The sequence below is a fragment of the Papilio xuthus genome, unplaced genomic scaffold, assembly GCF_000836235.2.
Source record: "Papilio xuthus unplaced genomic scaffold, Pxut_1.1 DF827679.1, whole genome shotgun sequence".
Classification (NCBI taxonomy): domain Eukaryota; kingdom Metazoa; phylum Arthropoda; class Insecta; order Lepidoptera; family Papilionidae; genus Papilio; species Papilio xuthus.
In genome coordinates, this window is record NW_013530970.1 from 1,842,720 (window position 1) to 1,862,660 (window position 19,941).

General features: G+C 31.7%; 3 protein-coding genes and 1 long non-coding RNA gene across 5 annotated transcripts; 2 read left to right on the top strand and 2 right to left on the bottom strand.

Moving 5' to 3' along the window:
• Window positions 1–44: 44 nt before the first annotated feature.
• LOC106117887 (uncharacterized) lies at window positions 45–3,760 on the bottom strand. The gene is made up of 4 exons (XR_001227900.1): window positions 2,959–3,760; window positions 2,522–2,600; window positions 1,660–1,845; window positions 45–684 (listed from the first exon to the last, which is right to left on the bottom strand). It is a non-coding gene; the product is annotated as an uncharacterized LOC106117887 (long non-coding RNA).
• A 378-nt stretch (window positions 3,761–4,138) lies between these two features.
• On the top strand, window positions 4,139–4,841 carry LOC106117890 (zinc finger SWIM domain-containing protein 7). Its single transcript, XM_013312395.1, has 2 exons — window positions 4,139–4,383; window positions 4,456–4,841. The coding sequence occupies exons 1-2, from the start codon at window positions 4,290–4,292 to the stop codon at window positions 4,818–4,820; spliced, it is 459 nt and encodes a 152-aa protein (XP_013167849.1). The 5' UTR covers window positions 4,139–4,289; the 3' UTR covers window positions 4,821–4,841.
• Rad1 (Radiation insensitive 1) lies at window positions 4,501–7,966 on the top strand. 2 transcript variants are annotated; one of them, XM_013312394.1, is made up of 7 exons: window positions 4,501–4,593; window positions 4,801–4,905; window positions 5,439–5,576; window positions 6,002–6,105; window positions 6,598–6,829; window positions 7,220–7,351; window positions 7,803–7,966. In XM_013312394.1, the coding sequence occupies exons 2-7, from the start codon at window positions 4,813–4,815 to the stop codon at window positions 7,914–7,916; spliced, it is 813 nt and encodes a 270-aa protein (XP_013167848.1). In that variant the 5' UTR covers window positions 4,501–4,593; window positions 4,801–4,812; the 3' UTR covers window positions 7,917–7,966. The 2 variants fall into 2 exon arrangements, with proteins under 2 accessions (XP_013167848.1, XP_013167847.1); XM_013312393.1 differs by lacking the exon at window positions 4,501–4,593 and having other exon boundaries at window positions 4,789–4,905; window positions 7,803–7,965.
• A 1,992-nt stretch (window positions 7,967–9,958) lies between these two features.
• Window positions 9,959–16,463, bottom strand: Lnk (SH2B adapter-like protein Lnk). Its single transcript, XM_013312535.1, has 5 exons — window positions 15,609–16,463; window positions 14,283–14,514; window positions 13,723–13,916; window positions 13,216–13,407; window positions 9,959–10,616 (listed from the first exon to the last, which is right to left on the bottom strand). Exons 1-5 carry the CDS (start codon window positions 16,296–16,298, stop codon window positions 10,497–10,499), a joined length of 1,428 nt encoding a protein of 475 aa, XP_013167989.1. The 5' UTR covers window positions 16,299–16,463; the 3' UTR covers window positions 9,959–10,496.
• Window positions 16,464–19,941: the final 3,478 nt, after the last annotated feature.

Sequence of the window (19,941 nt, forward strand, 5' to 3'; positions counted from 1 at the left end):
TACAATGAAACCAAAATAGATATTTCATTATTTAACATTTTATGGATCATTTTAACATTTTACAATGGAATGCACAGAGTTTAATTAAAAATTGCTTTCAATTTACACAATTTTTATACGAGAACAATATAGATGTTGCTCTTCTATGTGAAACTTGGCTTAAACCTAGGCAAAATTTTAGAGTTAAGGGTTATAATATTGTACGTTTAGATTCAGGTAATGATCATAATGGAGTAGCAATACTTCTTCATAACAAAATTGGATTTCGCATTATCAATACATTCTCTGATGACTCATTACAAAATATAGCTGTACAAATACAATACAATAATACATTATTAACCTTACTTAGTGTTTATTGTCCCCCAAATTCAACAATTAATTATAGCAAATCAAAACTAGATAATTTAATTCAAAGCTTGCCACAGCCAGTCTTTGTTGCTGGTGATTTCAACGCCCATCATACAATATGGGGATGTACTGAATTGGATTCACGAGGTAGGGACGTTCTTTCAAGTATAGATGACAACAATCTTGTACTCTTGAATGATGGTCAGATGACTACAGTAGGATCTCATAGATGGAGGCAGAATGCATTAGACTTAACATTTGTTTCATCTTCACTGGCACTGTCTTGTGAGTGGCAAGTATGTGATGATGACTCTCTAGGTAGCTATCATTTTCCTGTAAAGACAAAAATTACGGTCAATAATCAAATTTTTCAAGAAACAGTTGTATCAAATAACATTAACACAAAATTAGTTGATTGGTCAAAATATCAAACTTTAATAGATAACTTAATTAGAAATTATAGTTTTGATTATAGTAATCCTTTACAATGTTATACTGATTTAATAAAGCTAGTTAAACAAGCTATGCTTGAATCCATACCATCCAATCAGTCTTCTAATCAAAATGTTAAATTGCAATCTCCTAAACGAAATAAAGTAAAAGTTTCTCTACCTTGGTGGAATTCAAAATGCAAACAGGCAGTATTAAATTGTAAAAATGCATATTTAGGATTTAAGAATGATCCCACAGAAAGAAATTACATTAATTTTAAAAGACTCCAAGCTGTCAAAAAAATTACATTAAAGACTGAAAGACAGCTTAGCTGGAAATTACTATGTGAAACTTTTAATAGATCTACTCCTTTGACTAGAGTATGGAATTACATTAAAAAGTTTAACAAAAGCTATGTTCATAATAACACATCAGTGATAAATTCTAATTGGGCTAATGAATTTTTGAAAAAATATACTCCAGACACAGTTGAATCACCTCTAACTCCTCACTCATCAAATGATACACATTGTGATTATCTTACCAAACCTTTTTCCTTGACAGAATTCAATTCAGCTATTAACTCTAGAAAGGACACTACTTGTGGTTTAGATTCAGTTCCATATAAAGTTTTAAAATACATGAATACTGCCTGTAGAGAAATAGTTTTGAAAATATATAATATGTTATGGTTTCATTCACTTATTCCTAATGATTGGAAAGAAGATTGTCTAATACCCATTTTAAAGCCTGGTAAAAAACCTCACATAGCAGAATCTTACAGACCTATAGCACTTACATCTTGCATGGGTAAAATATTTGAGCAACTTATAAAATCTAGATTAGAATTCTATATAGAAAAAAATTGTCTATTACCGTCAAATCAGTTTGGATTCAGACGCAGTAAGTCATCTAGAGAAAGTATTGCATTTCTTCATTTAGACATCTTTAAATCAATGAATAATAATGAAGTATTAATTAGTATATTCTTTGACATTGTTGGTGCATTTAATAATGTCAATCTTGATGTACTTGCCTCAGAGTTGAGGTCTTTATGCATTCCTGAAAAAATTGTAAAATGGATATATAATTTTTTACATGAAAGAAAAGTTTTTGCTAAAGTTAATAATAATAATACAATTATTGGCCCTAGGCTCAGTTATAAAGGTGTTTGTCAGGGAGGAATATTAAGCCCTCTTATCTTTATTTTATATATATTTAAATTAAATATTATTTTAGGATCAAATGTTACTAATTTACAATATGCAGATGATTTGGTGATATATGCCTATGGAACAAATGTCAAAAACTTGGTAACCATTTTAAATGAGGCTTTAAAGAAATTGCACACTTACTTTTCACACTTAAATTTAGATATTAGTACTGAGAAAAGTAAAGTTTTAGTATTTAATAAAATTCGTCCATTTAATCCTAGAATAATTTATAATAATACATTTTTACCCATAGAAAGTTGTGCAAAATTCTTAGGTGTAATTTTTATAAATAATTTATCTTGGACCAAATATGTGAATTCTATTTCAGATAGAGCCTCTAAGGCTTTTAATGTATTAAAAGCTTTGGCTGGTACTAACTGGGGAGCTGATCCAAAAATATTATTAATGTTATATAAGTCTTTAGTAAGGAGTCATTTTGAGTATGGTTTCCTTTGTTTTGCATCAAATAAAAAACTAGTAAACAAATTAGATATTATACAAAATAAGAATTTAAGACTTATTACCGGTTCTATGAGAACAACTCCTATCGTGTCTTTACAGGCTGAATGTCTTACTCCTCCTATTTTACTTAGGTTTAAATATCTGAAATTTAGATTTTTATTAAATATTAATTCTTTGTCTCGCCATCCTCTTTTTCAAAAAGTATTATTTTATTATAATAGTATGTCTCCTATATCTAACTCAGCCCCATATATCCTCCATGACTTTCATGAAGTGATTCGATTTGATGAACAATATAATATTCACAAAAGTACATACACTTGGCCTTGCTATAAGGGTAATTATGAAAGTAAATTCAGTGATATACATATAAATATTGATGAAAAATTGAAAAGAAAAGAAGAAGTTTACGAACTTATATCTGCATATGATGAATGTCGACAAATTTACACAGACGGTTCAAAAACTGAAAATAAAGTAGCCTGTGCATTTTACATACCTCATCTGAAAATTGGACGTGGCCTTTCCATTTCTGCATCAGCAAGCATATACACTGCAGAATGTTATGCTGTATTAAACGCTCTTAAATATATAGAAGAAAACCCACATGTATCTAATAAATGGTTACTGATCTCTGATAGCATGAGTGTCTTGAAGGCACTGAAGACAAGAACTTTGGATGCCAAAACGTCTTTCATCATATATGAAATCAAAAGTTCGTGGTGGAAATTGAAAGAAAATAATTTGGAAGTAAAATTTTTATGGACTCCGTCACATATTGGTGTTCAAGGAAATGAAAGTGCAGATCAATTAGCTAAAAGTATAGTTACAGCTGACACTGACAGAATAACTGGTGTTGCAATACCACATACAGATTTGTACTCAATTTTAAAGCAACAGTTAAGAGAAGAATGGAAAATGCAATGGAATGCTGTTTTAGAGGCAGGAAAGGGTCGTTGGTATGCATCAATAAATTCAGAATTAAATATTCCTTGGTTTTCTCGCAACGAAAGATATCATTGCAGAAAATTTTATACAATAATGTGCAGACTTAGATTTGGCCATTATCGACTGAACGCTCATCTTTCCAGGATGAAAATAGTAGCATCTGCAACATGCAGCTTCTGCCATACAGAATCAGATCAGACTGCAGAACATATAATATTTGACTGCCCAGCGTATGCTATAGTTAGATTGCTACTTATTGAAGAACTCATGCAAGTTTATGAAAATTCGGAAAGCGTCCCGCGTGCCCTGCAAGATATTCTTAGGAATACTGATACATATTTAGCGCTTTACAATTTTATACATCATACTGTAAAAGAGATATGAAACATGGTATCCCAGTTTTTGGAAATATTGGATGATACTGGATTGACAAATCTACATGGATTGTAAATTCCAAAGATTATGATATAAAGACTTGGCTTTAGCCTTTACCCTTTTTTAAAATATGAAAAATTTAAGAAAATAAGACTTGGCTTCGGCCTTTATGGATTTTGAAGAGATGGAAGGAAGAAAAATAAGACTTGGCTGCGGCCTATATATTATAAAATTCTCTATATTCAAAATAAAAAAGACAAGGCTGTATGGCTTAGTTCCTTTGCCTGCTCTTTCGAGTGAATAATAAAAACAACAACAATCAAAATGATGTAGGCTGTATGGCTTAGTTCATTTGCCTGCTCTTTCGAGTGAATAATAAAAACAACAACAATCAAAATGATGTCTAACGTCTAACAAATTTTTACGCGGCATAGTGAATTTTTGAATTAACCCAAGCGAATTATTATAGTGTAAATTGTTATTGAAAGTATTTTATAGTTCATTGTTATGACTGATTGTACCCAGTCAAAATTACCATCAATTGTCGAAAAAGTTTTGAACCAAATCGAAGAAAGAGTACATAAAACGACTAATAAACAAAGTTGTTAATTACTTTCCGAAATATTTTAATCTTGTCTTTTAATATTTACTTTAATCAAGATACCTTTTTTAGTTACAGATGAAGATCTTCTGACTTTGCATTCTATATTTGGAGGTGTGTTACAAAGGGCTTTGGATATTATAGAAAAATATCCAACCTTCGTTACCTATTCGACTGCAAATAAAACGAGAGAACTCATAGAGATTAAAGGTGAAAACGACAGATGTTACAGAGTATTTCCACGTATTAACTTCTGTCCATGTCTAGCATTTAAACATCAAGTTTTAGAAAAGAAAACTCAGATATCTTGTAAGCATATATTGGCTGCAAGAATTCAACAAATATTGGGTAAAACAGTGAACCATGACGTGACTCATGATCAATATTTAATGTTAGTTAAGTCTATGTTTGATTTAGAAGACGAGAACAATGGATGATGGTACATCTGAGTATTATTTCACTGCTTCAATGGAATCTGGAAAAATACTCTGTAGTTTATTGAAAGCAATACAGTTTCAAGAGGTTTGTATAAATAGTTTAATTATAGCTTTTGCCCGCGACTTTGTCCACACAAAATTGAACAAAGAACAGAAGAAGTAGCCTATGTGTTCTTCCATATTATGTTCTATATAAATGCCAATTTTTATCAAAATTTGTTAAGTTGTTCTGAAGATTCTAACAAATATCAAATATCATGTTAATGCATACATTTAAACATTTCCCTTTATAATATTAGGAGAATTGTTCTAATTTAGAATGTTAAGTAGATAAAAGCAATAATAATACTAACATGACCACATACATACAGACATACAGAAGTGAATATCTTACTAATATTATAAATGCAAATGTTTGGATGGATGGATGTTTGTTTGAAGGTATCTCCTGAACATGTTAATGGATCCTGCTGATATTCGACATAGATGTAAAACATAGTTTGGAAGAACAGACAGGCTACTAATTACGTTTATTTCTTTAGTTCGGTGCGGATGGAGTCACTGACAGCTAGTCTTGTAAAATAACTGCTTTTGTGAATCAATGACTATGTTTTACAGTGTGCAGTATTTTGTGCTATGACAGAAGGTTTAAAGCTGACAGTGGAGGAAGGGAAAAGTGTTCAAGCTTCAGCCTATGTCCCAGCTGATAACTTTACAGAGTACCATGTAAGAGAAGATGTGGATGTTATGTTTAAGGTATTTTTTACCAATGTTTTAAATAACTACAACCAAATTATATCTTTATTTTATTTTGAATAATGTATAAAAACACATTTTTATATAGCATTAGTTGTCACCTGTGAATCTTACTTAGTAGCCTATGTGTTCTTCTAGGCTAGGTTGTAATCTATGCCAAATTTCAGCAAGATCTGTGCAGCCGTTTTGGAGATATCTTCAAACAATCATCCATCCATCTATACATTTGCAATTATAATATTAGTAAAATTTAATAATATCTATTATTATTAGTTTTTTGGTCTTTGTTTGCACAGAATTTAAACTTTAAAGATTTTAAAACTTGTGAATTTTCAATTTTATTTCCACCATCCACAAGCAGATGGTTTTCCGAAGACCTAATGGAGTCCTGGACCACTTTGGCGATTTTTGAATTTTATTTTCAGATAAGTATTGCAGTGTTAGCTGAATGTTTGAATATATTTGGTTCAGCGGAGGAATCGAGTTTGAAAATGTATTACAGATGTGAAGGTTCACCATTACTTTTAGTGTAAGTTGAAAAAAGTTAACATGTATAGATGTTTGACTGAAGAAGCGAGAGAGGTCAAGATCGCGGCAAATGGAGGTCTGTGGTCTCTGTCTACCCCTCTGGGTTACAAGAGTTATGTTTTTTAAAGTTAATTCCTTATATCTAGTTTTTATTTCATTTAGTCTTAAATGGTGTTGCAGAATCATAAAATAGCTGATAATTAGTTACTTTTTTTGTTAAATTTTACATGTTTATCAAAATACAAGTTGTCGCCCGGACTCCGTAAACTCGGAATTAAAAGAAAACTATGTTCTTCCAGACTATGTTCTACATCTATGCCAAAGTTCATAGAGATCCTTTGAGCTGTTCCAGAGATACCTTTAAATAAACATGGATTGATCTTAACATTCGTATTTTATAATATTAGTAAGATAGTTAATTCTTTTTTCTTGAAGTTAACACAATTATCAAAGTATTTGATGTGAATTTTTAAAAGAATTTAATTATTTCCAGGCTTCAACCGCAATCAGTTCACAATGTAATGACAGACTGTGAGATATCAACACAGACACCGGATTCTCTGCTAGATTTGCGTGATTCTGACGCAGATGAAGTCGCTAAGCTAGTGCTCAAGGCACCGGCTTTCCTTGCTTTATTAGCTGATTTAGAAAGATCCTGCGATGTATTGGAACTCAATCTATCACCTGAACATCCAAATGTTAGCATTGTTACATACGGTATGCAGGTAAGATTTCGACTTTGCTTTCATTTGTGTAACACAAATTTTTGTGATAAAATAAGTGTAGCCCACGACTTCGTTCTTGCGGAAATAAAAACTTAATAAGTAGCTTATGTGTTCTTCCAGGCTATGTTCTTATGTGTGCCAAATTTCAGCTAGATCCGTTCAGCCATTCAGAAGATACCTTCAAACAAACATCCATCCATCCATCCATCTAAACATTCGCATTTATAATATTAGTAAGATAACTCCGCAATGATTTAACACATCTTCTTGCAACCTCCTGTAACACGTGATTTTTCACCCCATTTTTTTAATTCTGCGCAAGAAGTCGCGGGCAACAGCACTGTATATACATATGAGTTGTTAATTTAAAAAAAATCGATATTTGTTAAGGACCGGTCATGTATAGACATGCCCAAGTCATCAGATATGGTGTCCAGCTTCAGTTGTGAGCAAGCTCTCACTTTGCGCTACCAGCTTCATCATATTAGGCTTTTTATGAAAGCTCTAGCACTCTCCTCAAAGGTTAGTCATCATCAGCTCAATATGTCCTCGCTGAGGGGCTCGGAGCCTACCCTAAGTCAGTGACTAGGTCATAGTCAATGCTGGCCAAGTGCGGGTTGACTTCACACATATTATTGAATTACTTCTCAGATATGTGCAGGTTTCATTACGGTGTTTTCCTTCACAGTAAGAACGTCGGATAAATGTACATATGTAAATTTAAAAACACAGTAATACTCTCTACAGGCTTTCGAACTCAGAACCTGCAGTTTACAAGTCAAGTGCTTAACTCTGAAACCACCGACGGTCTTTATAACTGGTTAGTATAGTTCTTTTCAAATATCTCAACGGTTTAAGGTCATCTGTGAAATAACGGATTTTCATTGCAAAAGTAACAAAGTTATTTGTTTTATTCAAACATGTTTTTATAAATGTTTTAACAATGAAAACTCAAAGAAATACATAATTGCAGGTAGTTTTAAGATTCAGTAGCAATGGAGTATTGCTGCTTCAATTGAAACTGGAGAAAGAAGATCAGAGACAGATGTTCTCCGAGTTCTATATTGTGCCTTTACTTGATGATTGAAATTTGTTAATTAATTTATTAAATACTTTCTATTTAATATAATAAAAATGTTTCAAAGAAAAATAAAAAAATAAAATCGTCTTATTTTCTACTAACTGAGGCCCGTGACTCCGTCTGCGTGGAATAAAAAACTTAGTAATCTATATGTTCTTCCAAATCAGTCAAAATCCGTTGAGACGTTATGCAGATATCGTGTAACCATCCTATTAGATAATTTCGTATTTAGAATATGTTATTTTTTAATTTCAGTTTTTTTTTATATTTTTCGGTTAAATTTTCCGTTAAAAAAATGTTTATACGTTTTTTAATAGAAAGTATTAAAATATCACAGATGATGTTTTTTTATAATACAGTCTATGGATATGTGGGGTAGATTTAAAATTCGTTAATCAGCCTTAAAATAAAGACGAAACATTTGTTATTCCTAGGAAAAGCTATTTTGCTCTTAAATGAGGTACATAATAAAAAAACAATATTGTGCAAAATATATAATGTATTATATTTCACTATTAAATACATCTTAACTAAGGAATGTTAATAAAAAAAATTAACAATTAAGACAATCGAGATAACAGCTTTTACATTGAGTTATATTCATAAGAATTAATTTTGTGCAAAAGTTAAATTAAACAAAGATATTTACATCAAAGTAATCAATAATTGTGTCACGGAGGCCTAATTTTTTACTCTTTCCCTTCCCACTCTTTTTCTTATAAGGAAAGGATGGGAAGTGAAAGTGGACTTTCCGGATGAGAGGATGCATGGAAAGGGAAAAGATTTTCTTTCTGTGCATCCTCTCCTCCATCGATTAAAGGTAGGCAACGCATATGCAATTGCGTAAGTCTATGGACAACTTTCTCTTCGCTATTTCAGCGATTTCAGGTGGCCGCTTGCTCGTTTGCCACCGTATGATATAGAAAAAATAATCAAGAACTGATGCTTACATGAATTATTTTTTCTTTATTTTCATAGCCGGATTTTGGCATATCCTTTATTACGTTTTATAATATTCATTACGGTTATTTCATACTTTTCAAGACTTAAATTCGCATTAAAACTTCGAGATAAATATTTCTGTAAAAACAATTTGTTATTTTCGACTAATACAGTTTTTAAAAGACCAAAAAAATATCGTCTACACAAAAAAAAGGACAGATTTAAGATATTTGATTCGTCTAAATTCCAATTATTTACATAATACCAATCAACAATCATGTTATTACAATAAGAAACATTTATTTATTCAATTCCAACAACAATTAATTACTTTTTTTTAAATTTATTTCACTATAATTTAATTTTAATTTCAAACACTTAAATCTGACTCGAAGGACCATCGAGAGACTGGTCTTCATCTCGTAACATACATCGCTATTTGAAGATTCGTATTTAAAATTGATTTTATAGTCTTGTTAAAAATCAGTTCAATAGCTTTATTACGCTTATGATTTTTTTAATCTATGCTTAAATGCACATTTTTTATACGATACAGATTTCAAAAAATCCAAAAATGGATTCAAACTATCCCCTGTATCCTAAAATCCTGTCTAAATATAATGACTAGAAACTTAGTTTCAGTTTAATAAGCAAATGTGGGTAGTTAGATAAATATCCCACATAGCAGATTGGCAATTCTTTACTATAGAACACTTATGGAATTGATTACAATTTAAAACTATATTATTATATAAAAAATATATATTTTATATAATAATTGTCGTTGGGTACATACGGAATGCATGTAGCGTGTAACGGAATTGTATTTAAAAATAGGAAATTGCGGGGCGGATATGAACAGCATGAACATAAACGATTCTAACTGTATGTTTCTATTGACGAGTGCGAAAGAGAAAACACATTTGCTATCCTTCTCTATAAAAAACGAAAGCACAATGTTAATATTAAAAAATATTTGAAACATGAAGAAGAAATACTTAAGTAAATAACAAAATTTCTATATATATAATTTACTACCTTTATTCCTTATGTATTTACATTATGTAATTAATTTATGTGTTATTGCACAAAATAAATAAGTTAGCAAATTGTAAACTACCCAGCATATAACAAGGATATTGTAATAATTATAATAAAAACAAATAAATAAAAAGTGCACTTGAAAGTAAAAAACAGTCCCGGGAATGCTTTTTTAAGACAAATAGCCGCAACAACCAAATTATCTTTCTAGTATTTCCCGCGTGATTGTAAACATTTCTGTTATTTTTTATTCCTTCTTGAATATATTTACTAAATAAATTAAATATTAAAGCCGACATACACTCACACCAGCGATCAGCAGTTGACAGCCATACACGAACCACGGTCACCAATAAAAAGCAGTCTGTTTATGACCTTAACCTATTCACTTCACCAAAGATTATAATAATTTTTACACCAAACCACAAACGTTATTATTTATCAATTTTAATATAATCTTTGCCAATCTTAGTATTCCTTGATCTGTAAATTTCTGAACTGACTCGTCAACTGACAGATGTCAGCCACTTGTCAAATTGACAGGTGACGTTAGTACGAAGTGTAGCTGTCAAGACAGCTGAATGTATTACAGAAGAGTAAATGTTACATGAAGCTGTATTTGTTCTCCACCGCCCGCATGTCCTGGGGGGCGCTACTGGCGACCAGTAGTGCCTCCATTTCCGCCCGTCGCATTCTTACGTCACTACCAAGTGATAGTCCAAGCTGAAAAAAAAACAAGTAAATACAAGTCAACCTTAGGGTAATTTCAAAAAAAGCTTGTCGCTTTCATATTGTCGTGAAGCGTCTTATTTAAGCTTAACTGTTAATAAAATTACACAAATGATTAAAGCCTGTATCCCAGAGTAGTAGGCAAAGTTAAAGTGATGAATTTATAGAAAAATCTAAATATTTGCTTGTTTTTTTATTTACATAATTTGTGATTAAACTTTACGAAAACTTGGAAACCTATTAAATATAACATTAAGAAATATGAAAACAATACTAAGAATTCCTTTAAATAGTATGAGGAAAGAAGTTAAGACAACTTACCATAAGATATACAAAAGCACACCAAACAGCAGGCAAAAGAAAAATAACCAGCAAAAAATAAAAAAAAAACAAAGCCATTCAGCAGAATAAGTTTTAATAATAAAATTTACAACAAAAGAAATGTAATTAAAGCTCGAAAGAACATGAGTTCGATTTGTACAAAAAAAATAATAAAACAAAAATTAATTATGAGTTTTCATTACTGAAACATTTGTACAATAACATGTTTCTGTTCATGTTCCAGCAATGAAAACACACAGACATACAATCTATGTTAGTATAATATAACAGTCCATCAACTAAATCAAATACACCTAAATCTTAAAATGTTACTACAAGTAAAGCTAATATTACTGGATACTGGCAAAATAAAAACTACGTTTGGACTGGATTACTGTGACTCGGATCCCAAAAGCAATTTATTACTATACTATTTACATAAAAAAAAACTCTGACAGTTCCTCAAAATTAAAAAAAAACAATTTTACATTAAAAAAATTGTAGTTAAAAATCTTCCTTATACTTTAATTTATTTTTAAAGTATAACGTTTTAATTTTTTATTTAATTTGTGTTGTTTAAAATATAATTATTTACTGTCAGAGTTCAAGTATATAGAAAAGAAACATGAGTTAACACTAAGAACAATAGACAGAAAGACAAAAAACATTACACAATTGTGATTTTTACCTATTCCTAGTAACATAACTTAGACAAAAAAATATATATAAATAATATTTTACAATCGAAATAATAAATAAAATGCATGCTCAGAAATCAACGAAATATCTTTTATATACGAATTAAAAAAAAATTGTAAATTTAAAAATATATACTTTTTTAATATATTGAAAAGTATTAGGTGCACATTCCCCTTTTCACGTCTATATAATTTTTTGAATAAAAAAATGAAGTGTTGCCAGAGGAAATATATCTATGACAGAGTCATCATAATATTGTATAGAGAAAAATAATATTTTTTGTTCATTTTTTATTGTTCTGTTTCATAAAAAATAGAACATCTAAAAGAAATAAGAATACCCTAATTCTGCTTATTAATAATTAAAAAAAAATATACTAAAACTGTCAATGTCAAAACCATATCATAACAATGTTGCCATACAAAAAGAAAATAATTACAAATGTTTAATGTAAGTAGATTTTAGTTATTTCATAATTTGGTAAAAAAAATAAAGATTACAATATTTCATAATTATTATGAAGACTGTACTGAGAAAAATAATAAAAAAAATGATTTATTTACTTTAAACCGAAAGAAACGTAAAAAAATGTAGCTAATACAAAAGTATGATCAGATATTAAAATATATTTTTGCACATGCAATAAAATAAAAATGGACTTCAATTTAAAAATAAAGGCATGATTTCATTGTTATTTACCACCTTTTATATGGATAAAAAAAATATATAAACGAGATTGCTGAGCAAATAACTATTTACATATAACCTACAACATTAATAGCAACATATTCATAACAATAACAAAATTATTCATAAGAATAACAAGTTAGAGTGCGAGTGACACAAATGTTGAAAAAACAACATAAAAAGATAGAAATCATATTACGTAATAAATCAAATATGATATTTATATGTAATTTTAGTATATTTGCGGTAGGATTAAAATAAAATTTAAATTGTAAACAGTCAAGTTCTGACATGTTTAAATTAAATCAGCAAATTCTATTAACATATTGCATATATTTAATATCAGAGTTCATATTAAGTCAAACAAGCAAATAAACTGTGACTGATTACTGTGTTTAATCCAGAGATAAAAAGATATAAAAAAACTAAACTAATATTTACATAGAAAGGCGAAGACTTCGGTGGGATTCTAAGCCTCATAATTATTTATGCTTATAGGTAAATCAAGTTGCATATTATAATATTTAAATGGACCATAAATAAGTATATTTGTTCATAAATCAACATTTATCTCAACTCGCGTAAGGTGAGCCAGGCGGACCTACATCCAGTGTAAAGTGAACACAACATCTAAAATATAAGAATAGTAAATGTACTATGGAAGTAAATGATGTCATTTATAAAAAAAAATGTAGTTTTTCAACTATAAAGCCTATTTTACTTATATTATCTGTAGCTACTCTTTGAAAATTAATGTTTTACCATATATACTCTTTGACGAGAATGCAATGCTATTGCAGCTACTTAATCTATGACAAAAGTATACTTCCACAGTATCAGTTACTATACTTTATTGAATAATCTATGAGAGCATCTGAGAGCTCACTTGGTGACGTCCGTCGTGGTCCTGGCAGACGACGAACTGTGTGAGCGTGACGTCAGCAGCTCCGCCTGACTCGAGCGGGATGGGGTGCGCTCGGAAGTGTTCCAGCATGTCGTGCACGTTGGGGAACCAGAGGTGCTGCACCCGGCATTGTCCCGTCTCAGATAGCGTCATACGGAGGTGTTTAGCGCGACCCTGGAGTAATGGAATTGTATTAATAACACGCGGAATTTAAAACAAAACTTTACTAGCAGCGTATGTTCTACATCCGTGACAAATTTCACTGACAGCTGTTGAGCCATTCTGGAGATACACATTTATAACAAACATCCATCCATATAAAGTAGAAATTATGCTTTAATTTTAACAAAATCATTTTCAATTCAACTTTATTCCATTAAAATATAAATTCAAGAAAAAAAAACTATATGGCGTTGTTTTCAATCAGAAATTATATTTTGAATTGAGAACAACGCCATCTAGTTAAAAATATTAAAAACTTAACCTTACCTGGAAGTTAAAAGTAAGCACATACTCCCCCCGCCTGGTCTCACTCTGTCGCACGAGGTAGCAGCCGTGTGCGCTCGCGCCGCCAGACAACACGCAGGCCGCGGCCGCCGCACGCGCCAACGTGCCATGGAACCATGGCCACTCCGACAGAGATATACGCCCCGAACCCGCACATGCTTCTTCCGCTATTGAACCTGTTCAAATAATATAAAGTAAGATTTTTATAAATCAACCTATTATGTACCTCTTAAGAGTTATAGTGAATCTTACTAGTAACTCTTTTTGTTGGATGCTTAGAAATATCAACAGCTTCAATAGCACACTAAGTCCATATCTGTATTTCTGGCTATAAGTAGAAAATCAATTGTTTTCATTTTTACTGTCTACTAAATATATTACAGAAAAAGAAACAAGTTTCAAACAAATTTTTTGCTAATTCAAATTACATCAGGGAAAATATTTATTTCTCTTGGTAGATCTTACTAATATAAAAAATGTGAATGTATGGATGGATGTTTGTATGTGAGTATTGGTTGTAAATAAAACTTTATAATACCAACCTAACTCCCCTTCTTCCGGTGTATCAGTTGTTAAGTCAGCATTACTAGTGCTGGGTGGAAGATCACGACGCGGCGGCAGGTCTGGAGGCGCGGGCTCCGGCAGCCCTGCCAGCGACTCAGGTGGGGGCTGTGTTGTGGGTGCCGACCGCATGCAATACTTGATAGTGGCCAGCCAGGACTTCATATCATCTACATCAGCCGCTTCTATTACATATTCCATGTTGTTATCTGCCTGAAAACATTGATATTTTAACACACTGTTCTCATTCCCTTTTGGCTGTGAACTCCAAGGCGACAGCCCTGCCAATAGCTTACAGTACAGTGGGCTAATCACCTGCTTGTCCGAACTTTATTAACTCAAGAAAAGGACACAATCTCACTCCTTACAAAGTCTGAGGCACTGAATATGTTAATAAGCAGGAATCGTAATTTTGTTGTTACTTAAAATACTTTCGACCATCTACAGACATTTTTGTTCACTCTGTTTTTGAATGTCACATTGTATTCAGACATGATATTATTAAGATACATTGCAAAATAAATTAACTTCACTTAATTCTATGGAACAAGTCTATCAAGTAATTTTATTGTTTAAAATTATACTTATTATAAAAATTGTAAAATACCTGAACACCACAGTTCCAATCAATACACTGAGAAAAAGTTGAAATATGCTAGACCACTTTAACAGTGTACTCTTTACAAAGCCAAATAAAAATATTTATTTAAAACAAAATCAATTTCAACTGTTTTTTATATTTATATTGACAGTATAAGCTTAGTCATTAATTTCTTTGTTATATAAAGATATATATAGAAACAATATCTTTATTTATTAAATGTTTTAAAATATCAACTTTGAAAACATACAAATCACACACTGTGATTAATTAATGTATGTAAATAGTCAAACCTGGAAAAGTGAAAACCTTTATACACAAGAGAAACCGGATGGTTTCTATGGACAACCTTCATAAGGAAGAAATTTGGGTTAGAGAGAAACCTCTATAAGCGAGAAAAATATTGCATTCCATTGGATTCTTGCTTATCCAGGTTCTGTTGTAAATTAAAATGTTTCCACAATTTAATTTTACTTATACTGTATTCTGAGTTTACACTGCAAAAACACCTCTATAAAAACATGTTGTCATGTCTTTGAAAAAATAGAGAAAACAATATGTTTTCATTTGGGTGTTTTAGTTGACAGGACACCCATGATCACTATGACAGGAAAAAACCTTGACCGAATTACAACTGATGAATTAAAATGCATTGTATTTGAAATAAATTCAAATGGATTGTGATCACATAAAATAAAGTACCAACCTTTAAAACAAATGTGTTTTCATGATCAGGCATCTCTAAAGCTGTAGTCTCCCGAGCTTCAGATATCAAAAAACAAAACACTCCACTCCTTGGCTTTTGAGCCTTTGGTGGTGAGTAAAATTCTAACATGTAGCCTCCAACAGTTTTCACTAAAGCTAACCTACATTTCTCCCATTTCTGTGGACCTCCAGGCTGTTCCAAGCTCTCTGGTGTTAAATAATTAACTAAACCTTCCTTTCTACATTCAACAACTATTTTGGCGAGTTTCGTTTTACTATGTTTATTCAAATTAGAAGACAATTCTACTTCGTCAGAGTTCTGTTTGTGAAATAGACCTTTACCACGCCGTAGACCCTTAAAAGATAATCGTCGAAAGAATGGTTTGTGTTGTGTTTTCGGAGAATCCGTGTCTTCTGAGTAGTCACTTTCATCGTGGCCGGTATGAGTACCGTTTGGTAGCTTGTGTTGCGCTTTCAATTTACCAAACTCAAAGTCAAATTGTTCTGTGAAACAGTCGACAAATTTCTTTAAAAACTCCTTTTGTGAAACGTTAGGTCGGTTTGAGAGGTCATTAGCACCCGTTTGAATATAATTTAAGCATGCCTTGGCGAAGTCCTGTGCGGCAGCTTTGGCCTGACGCTCACAGAACTCGACCCATCCGTCGGGCTCGCCGTCGGACGGGCCGGCCATGGCAAGCAATTTCTTTATGAGCTCCACTTGGCTGGTGATTGATTATAACACATAGAACATAATAACACTATTCCGATAAGCTCACTGATTCACCAATCCTTATCTAATTCTATGACAATTTCGCAATCAAAATAAAATTGACGATGCTCACAAGGTTCTTGCGAAAACAAGTTTAGTTGCCATATAAAAAAATCAATGTAAACAACACTAGTAAAAAAAAAAAATTAAAAAGTATTGCACAATTTTCAATTTCAATAGTATTTAATTTTAAATGTTACACTTCGTTATGCGATAATTTCCATAATTGTCTGACATAATATTTTACTACTTGTTAAAAAGCGTCATCTAGTAAGATTAAAGTAAAACTTTATGTTATGAAGTACTTATACATAGGTGGCTAAAACTGAAACTACCCTATTACTTATTTTTTTTATTTTACGTTGTATTCCTTAAATTGTATATACTCTTTGAGTTCATTCGCAAAATTGAATGCAAGTTAATTGCTTAAATCTTTATTTTTTATTCGGGTAGGCATTCAATTCAATAAAATTATCGATACATAACTAATTTTATTAGATCAAAGGATTTGACGATTTGTCATAATTCAAATCCAACATTCAACTTTTACTTCCAAGTATCTTTTAGACCAAACATAAAACTGGAATACCTAAAAATATTTGAAAATTAGCAGAAAGAATTTATTATCAAATGCAGTCTAGAAAGCACAAGAACAACTATTCGATTAAAAATAACATCCTAACCACCATAAATACAGAGAAAAGGACCACTCATATACGTCATCGACATTATACAGTCTGTGCAGGCATCGTAAAGCGCGCGCGCTCGTGTGTGTCAAATTTCCGATAATCTTATTTTGGCGCGCATCAGACACCTCGATGACGGAAATATGGGAGACATGTTGCGAACGACGCGCCCCGGGGACGTTCACCTGCGTACCCTGATGATAGTTTTATGACTCTATATTTTGCGATGATAAAAATAATGACACCTTGACCAAGGATTTGTTTTTACTTGCTAGTCGTACACTGAATCGAACGCATACGCAGTACGTACTGTTACTGTACGAACGTTTTTTGTTCTGAAGTTTACTAAGCAAATGGTCATCCCCATTATGCTGATAATCTCAAATAAATAAAAGTACTGAAAAAGATACGTATCGTACTTATCCTTTATTGAAAATCTTATTTGTGAAACTGAAGATTATCTTACAAATTATAATCTTACGATTTCTACCAAATAAACTGTAGGAACTACCGTTGATTTATGGATCGTAGGTTCAGAAATAAAATCGGTTTTGTTGCTTTGATAGGTTTTCATGGACGTCGCCACGGGCAGGGGGCAGTAGTCCCTTGAAAAATGTTAAATATTATGTAAGTAAGCTCCTTCGAAATAAAAGGATGCCTACAATTCCTATAGATCCACATAGATAACTAAAAAGGACTAGTCAGTTTATTAAAAAATTGAACCACATGTTGTTTAGCATTCTCATTAGAATAAAAAAAAAGTTTTACTATCATCAGCCCCGTTCGGCACCCTCATAGATCATCGGCATCATTTGGGCTTTAGACGGTAACAATGGAACTTAAACACATACAGACCCGCATAAAAACGTACATACGCGAAAAACATTAACCTCATGAGTTGTTGGGTAAAAATTCAACATATTCAATCTGAGTACAAGATTTTTGAGTAGGTTGCGTAAGAGCTGTCTTAGTTCCCGTTGGGTTTTACGATCAACTGCAATAAACAAACTTCACTGTTTATTGTTTACAGTGAAAGTTCACTTTGAATATGTGAACCATAATAATCTTTTTATAATAGGACAAAAAGCGTTTTTTTTTTTTTAAATTACTTTTAAAATGTCAATGACATGCACAAAGTATTCTGTTTTATCTGACTAAAGAGATTTCAAATGGCCAGTTTCTTTTCCCTTCTTATCCTGTTAAATTTTTCCTCATTTATTTTCTCCACGGCCTTTCGATATTGATGATCATATCTATTAGACGTCAAACTGATTGTCGGCCAATTGCTCAGAACTCGATTTTTGTAAATGTCTTAACTGTTTTACCTTGGGTTTCTGTGCCCAAATCCGTTAAAAACATATTATCTCAGTTTTGTCAATAATAATGACAAGGATGACGATATGTTTTATGCAAAGGTTTTGGTCTGAGAAACCAGCGGTTAATCCTTTTTGACAGTTGTAGTTGTGTAACATTTACTAGTAAACAAATGTTTTGCTATGAGGGGTGATTAAGGATACATATATTGAATGAATTTAACTGAAATTTTGTTTCGTTTCCTCAGTAAGATAAAGTCATATGTTTCTATTTTAGATCTATCCGATTAAATCTAGTACTCATGGAGCATAGTCAAAACGTTTTTCTGAAGATGCATCCGGCGCGCCGCGGCCGCCGCGCGAGTGCCCGCTGACAGACAAATGCGCGGCAGGAAGATGGCGTCGTTAGCGCTGTCGTCGCGTCGGCCATAAACGTAAATAAAGTGCGGGAAGAGGGTCTCTGGATTTTTGTGTTGCGTTCGGAAATGCACTTTGTTCTTGGTTATACTGTTTGAAAAGTTATTTTTGATTTTACGACATTTTATAATATGAAAGATATGTAGTTAAATAAATTATACACAGAAGCTACGGCTAATCTTTGAGAACATTTTGTTTCGGTCATATTAAATATATGAAATTGGGTTCCTTTAAATGAAATCCGAATCAATAGGTTACCAAACAGATCGTTATTGTCATGTTTGTGGGTAAGAGCGTTGATTCTCGTTAGCTATTAACCAAATAAAACCCCTTACGATGCAAAACACAGTATGCAGTTACCAATTCAGTTTAACTGAAATGGAAGCGCCCATAGCAATAAGAAAATACGAAATCTCTTTTTAAGAATAGTTGCTGATACAGACGGAATACACTTAATTTTGCAATAGGTATAGGTCTAGGTCTTATCTATTGTTCTTGTCTGTTTGTATCAGTATAAAATATAAAATTAGTAAGTAGTTTTAACAGTCAAACACATTTTTTATATCATAACTGCATAATTGTCAACGAATTAAAAGAAAAAAAACTACATGAAGCTTCGTTATTTAAATATGTATCGATATGTCTGTCATCATTTCCTAATTATAATCTGTGACATTGTACAGTCTGTGCACTATGTGACTCATTAAACTTCCTATTAGCCGGTGATTTGTTGCAATTTTTGTTTTTTTTATTCGTTGCGCGGGAATGCGTACGTGGGATGTTCTGGAATCATCTGTAAGCTCCGCCTGAAGCGCATCGTCTCTCTTACTCAACGTTAATGTGGCTTTGAGTGAAAGAGAAAGGAGATATCATGTTCCCGCCACGCCTTTATATCCGTGCCAGATATCGGTCAAAAGAAATTAAGAGATTTCTTTGTAGTATTTTATTATTTCTAATAGTCTTCATTTCTTTAATATGTTAATAAATTGATTTTTATTAGGATATAAACTACGACTTATTATGCTAGTTACGAAATAATGCGAAATAAGATTCGAAGATTTCACAATGAAAATTTGTGTATTTGTAATTGAGTATTAAAAGATTTACTGTACTAGTTCTATTAAAATTTGTTTGAATTGTTACATATTT

Coding starts and splice junctions, on each gene's coding strand:
- Lnk (XM_013312535.1), bottom strand. CDS start 16,298: ATGGCCGGCCCGTCCGACGGCGAGCCCGACGGATGGGTCGAGTTCTGT. Junction 13,917..14,282: donor ACCGGAAGAAGGGGAGTTAG/GTTGGTATTATA, acceptor TTATTTGAACAG/GTTCAATAGCGGAAGAAGCA. Junction 10,617..13,215: donor ACCACGACGGACGTCACCAA/GTGAGCTCTCAG, acceptor TTTTTTTTTCAG/CTTGGACTATCACTTGGTAG.
- LOC106117890 (XM_013312395.1), top strand. CDS start 4,290: ATGACTGATTGTACCCAGTCAAAATTACCATCAATTGTCGAAAAAGTT. Junction 4,384..4,455: donor TAAAACGACTAATAAACAAA/GTTGTTAATTAC, acceptor TACCTTTTTTAG/TTACAGATGAAGATCTTCTG.
- Rad1 (XM_013312394.1), top strand. CDS start 4,813: ATGGATGATGGTACATCTGAGTATTATTTCACTGCTTCAATGGAATCT. Junction 5,577..6,001: donor ATGTGGATGTTATGTTTAAG/GTATTTTTTACC, acceptor TTTTATTTTCAG/ATAAGTATTGCAGTGTTAGC. Junction 7,352..7,802: donor CTCTAGCACTCTCCTCAAAG/GTTAGTCATCAT, acceptor ACATAATTGCAG/GTAGTTTTAAGATTCAGTAG.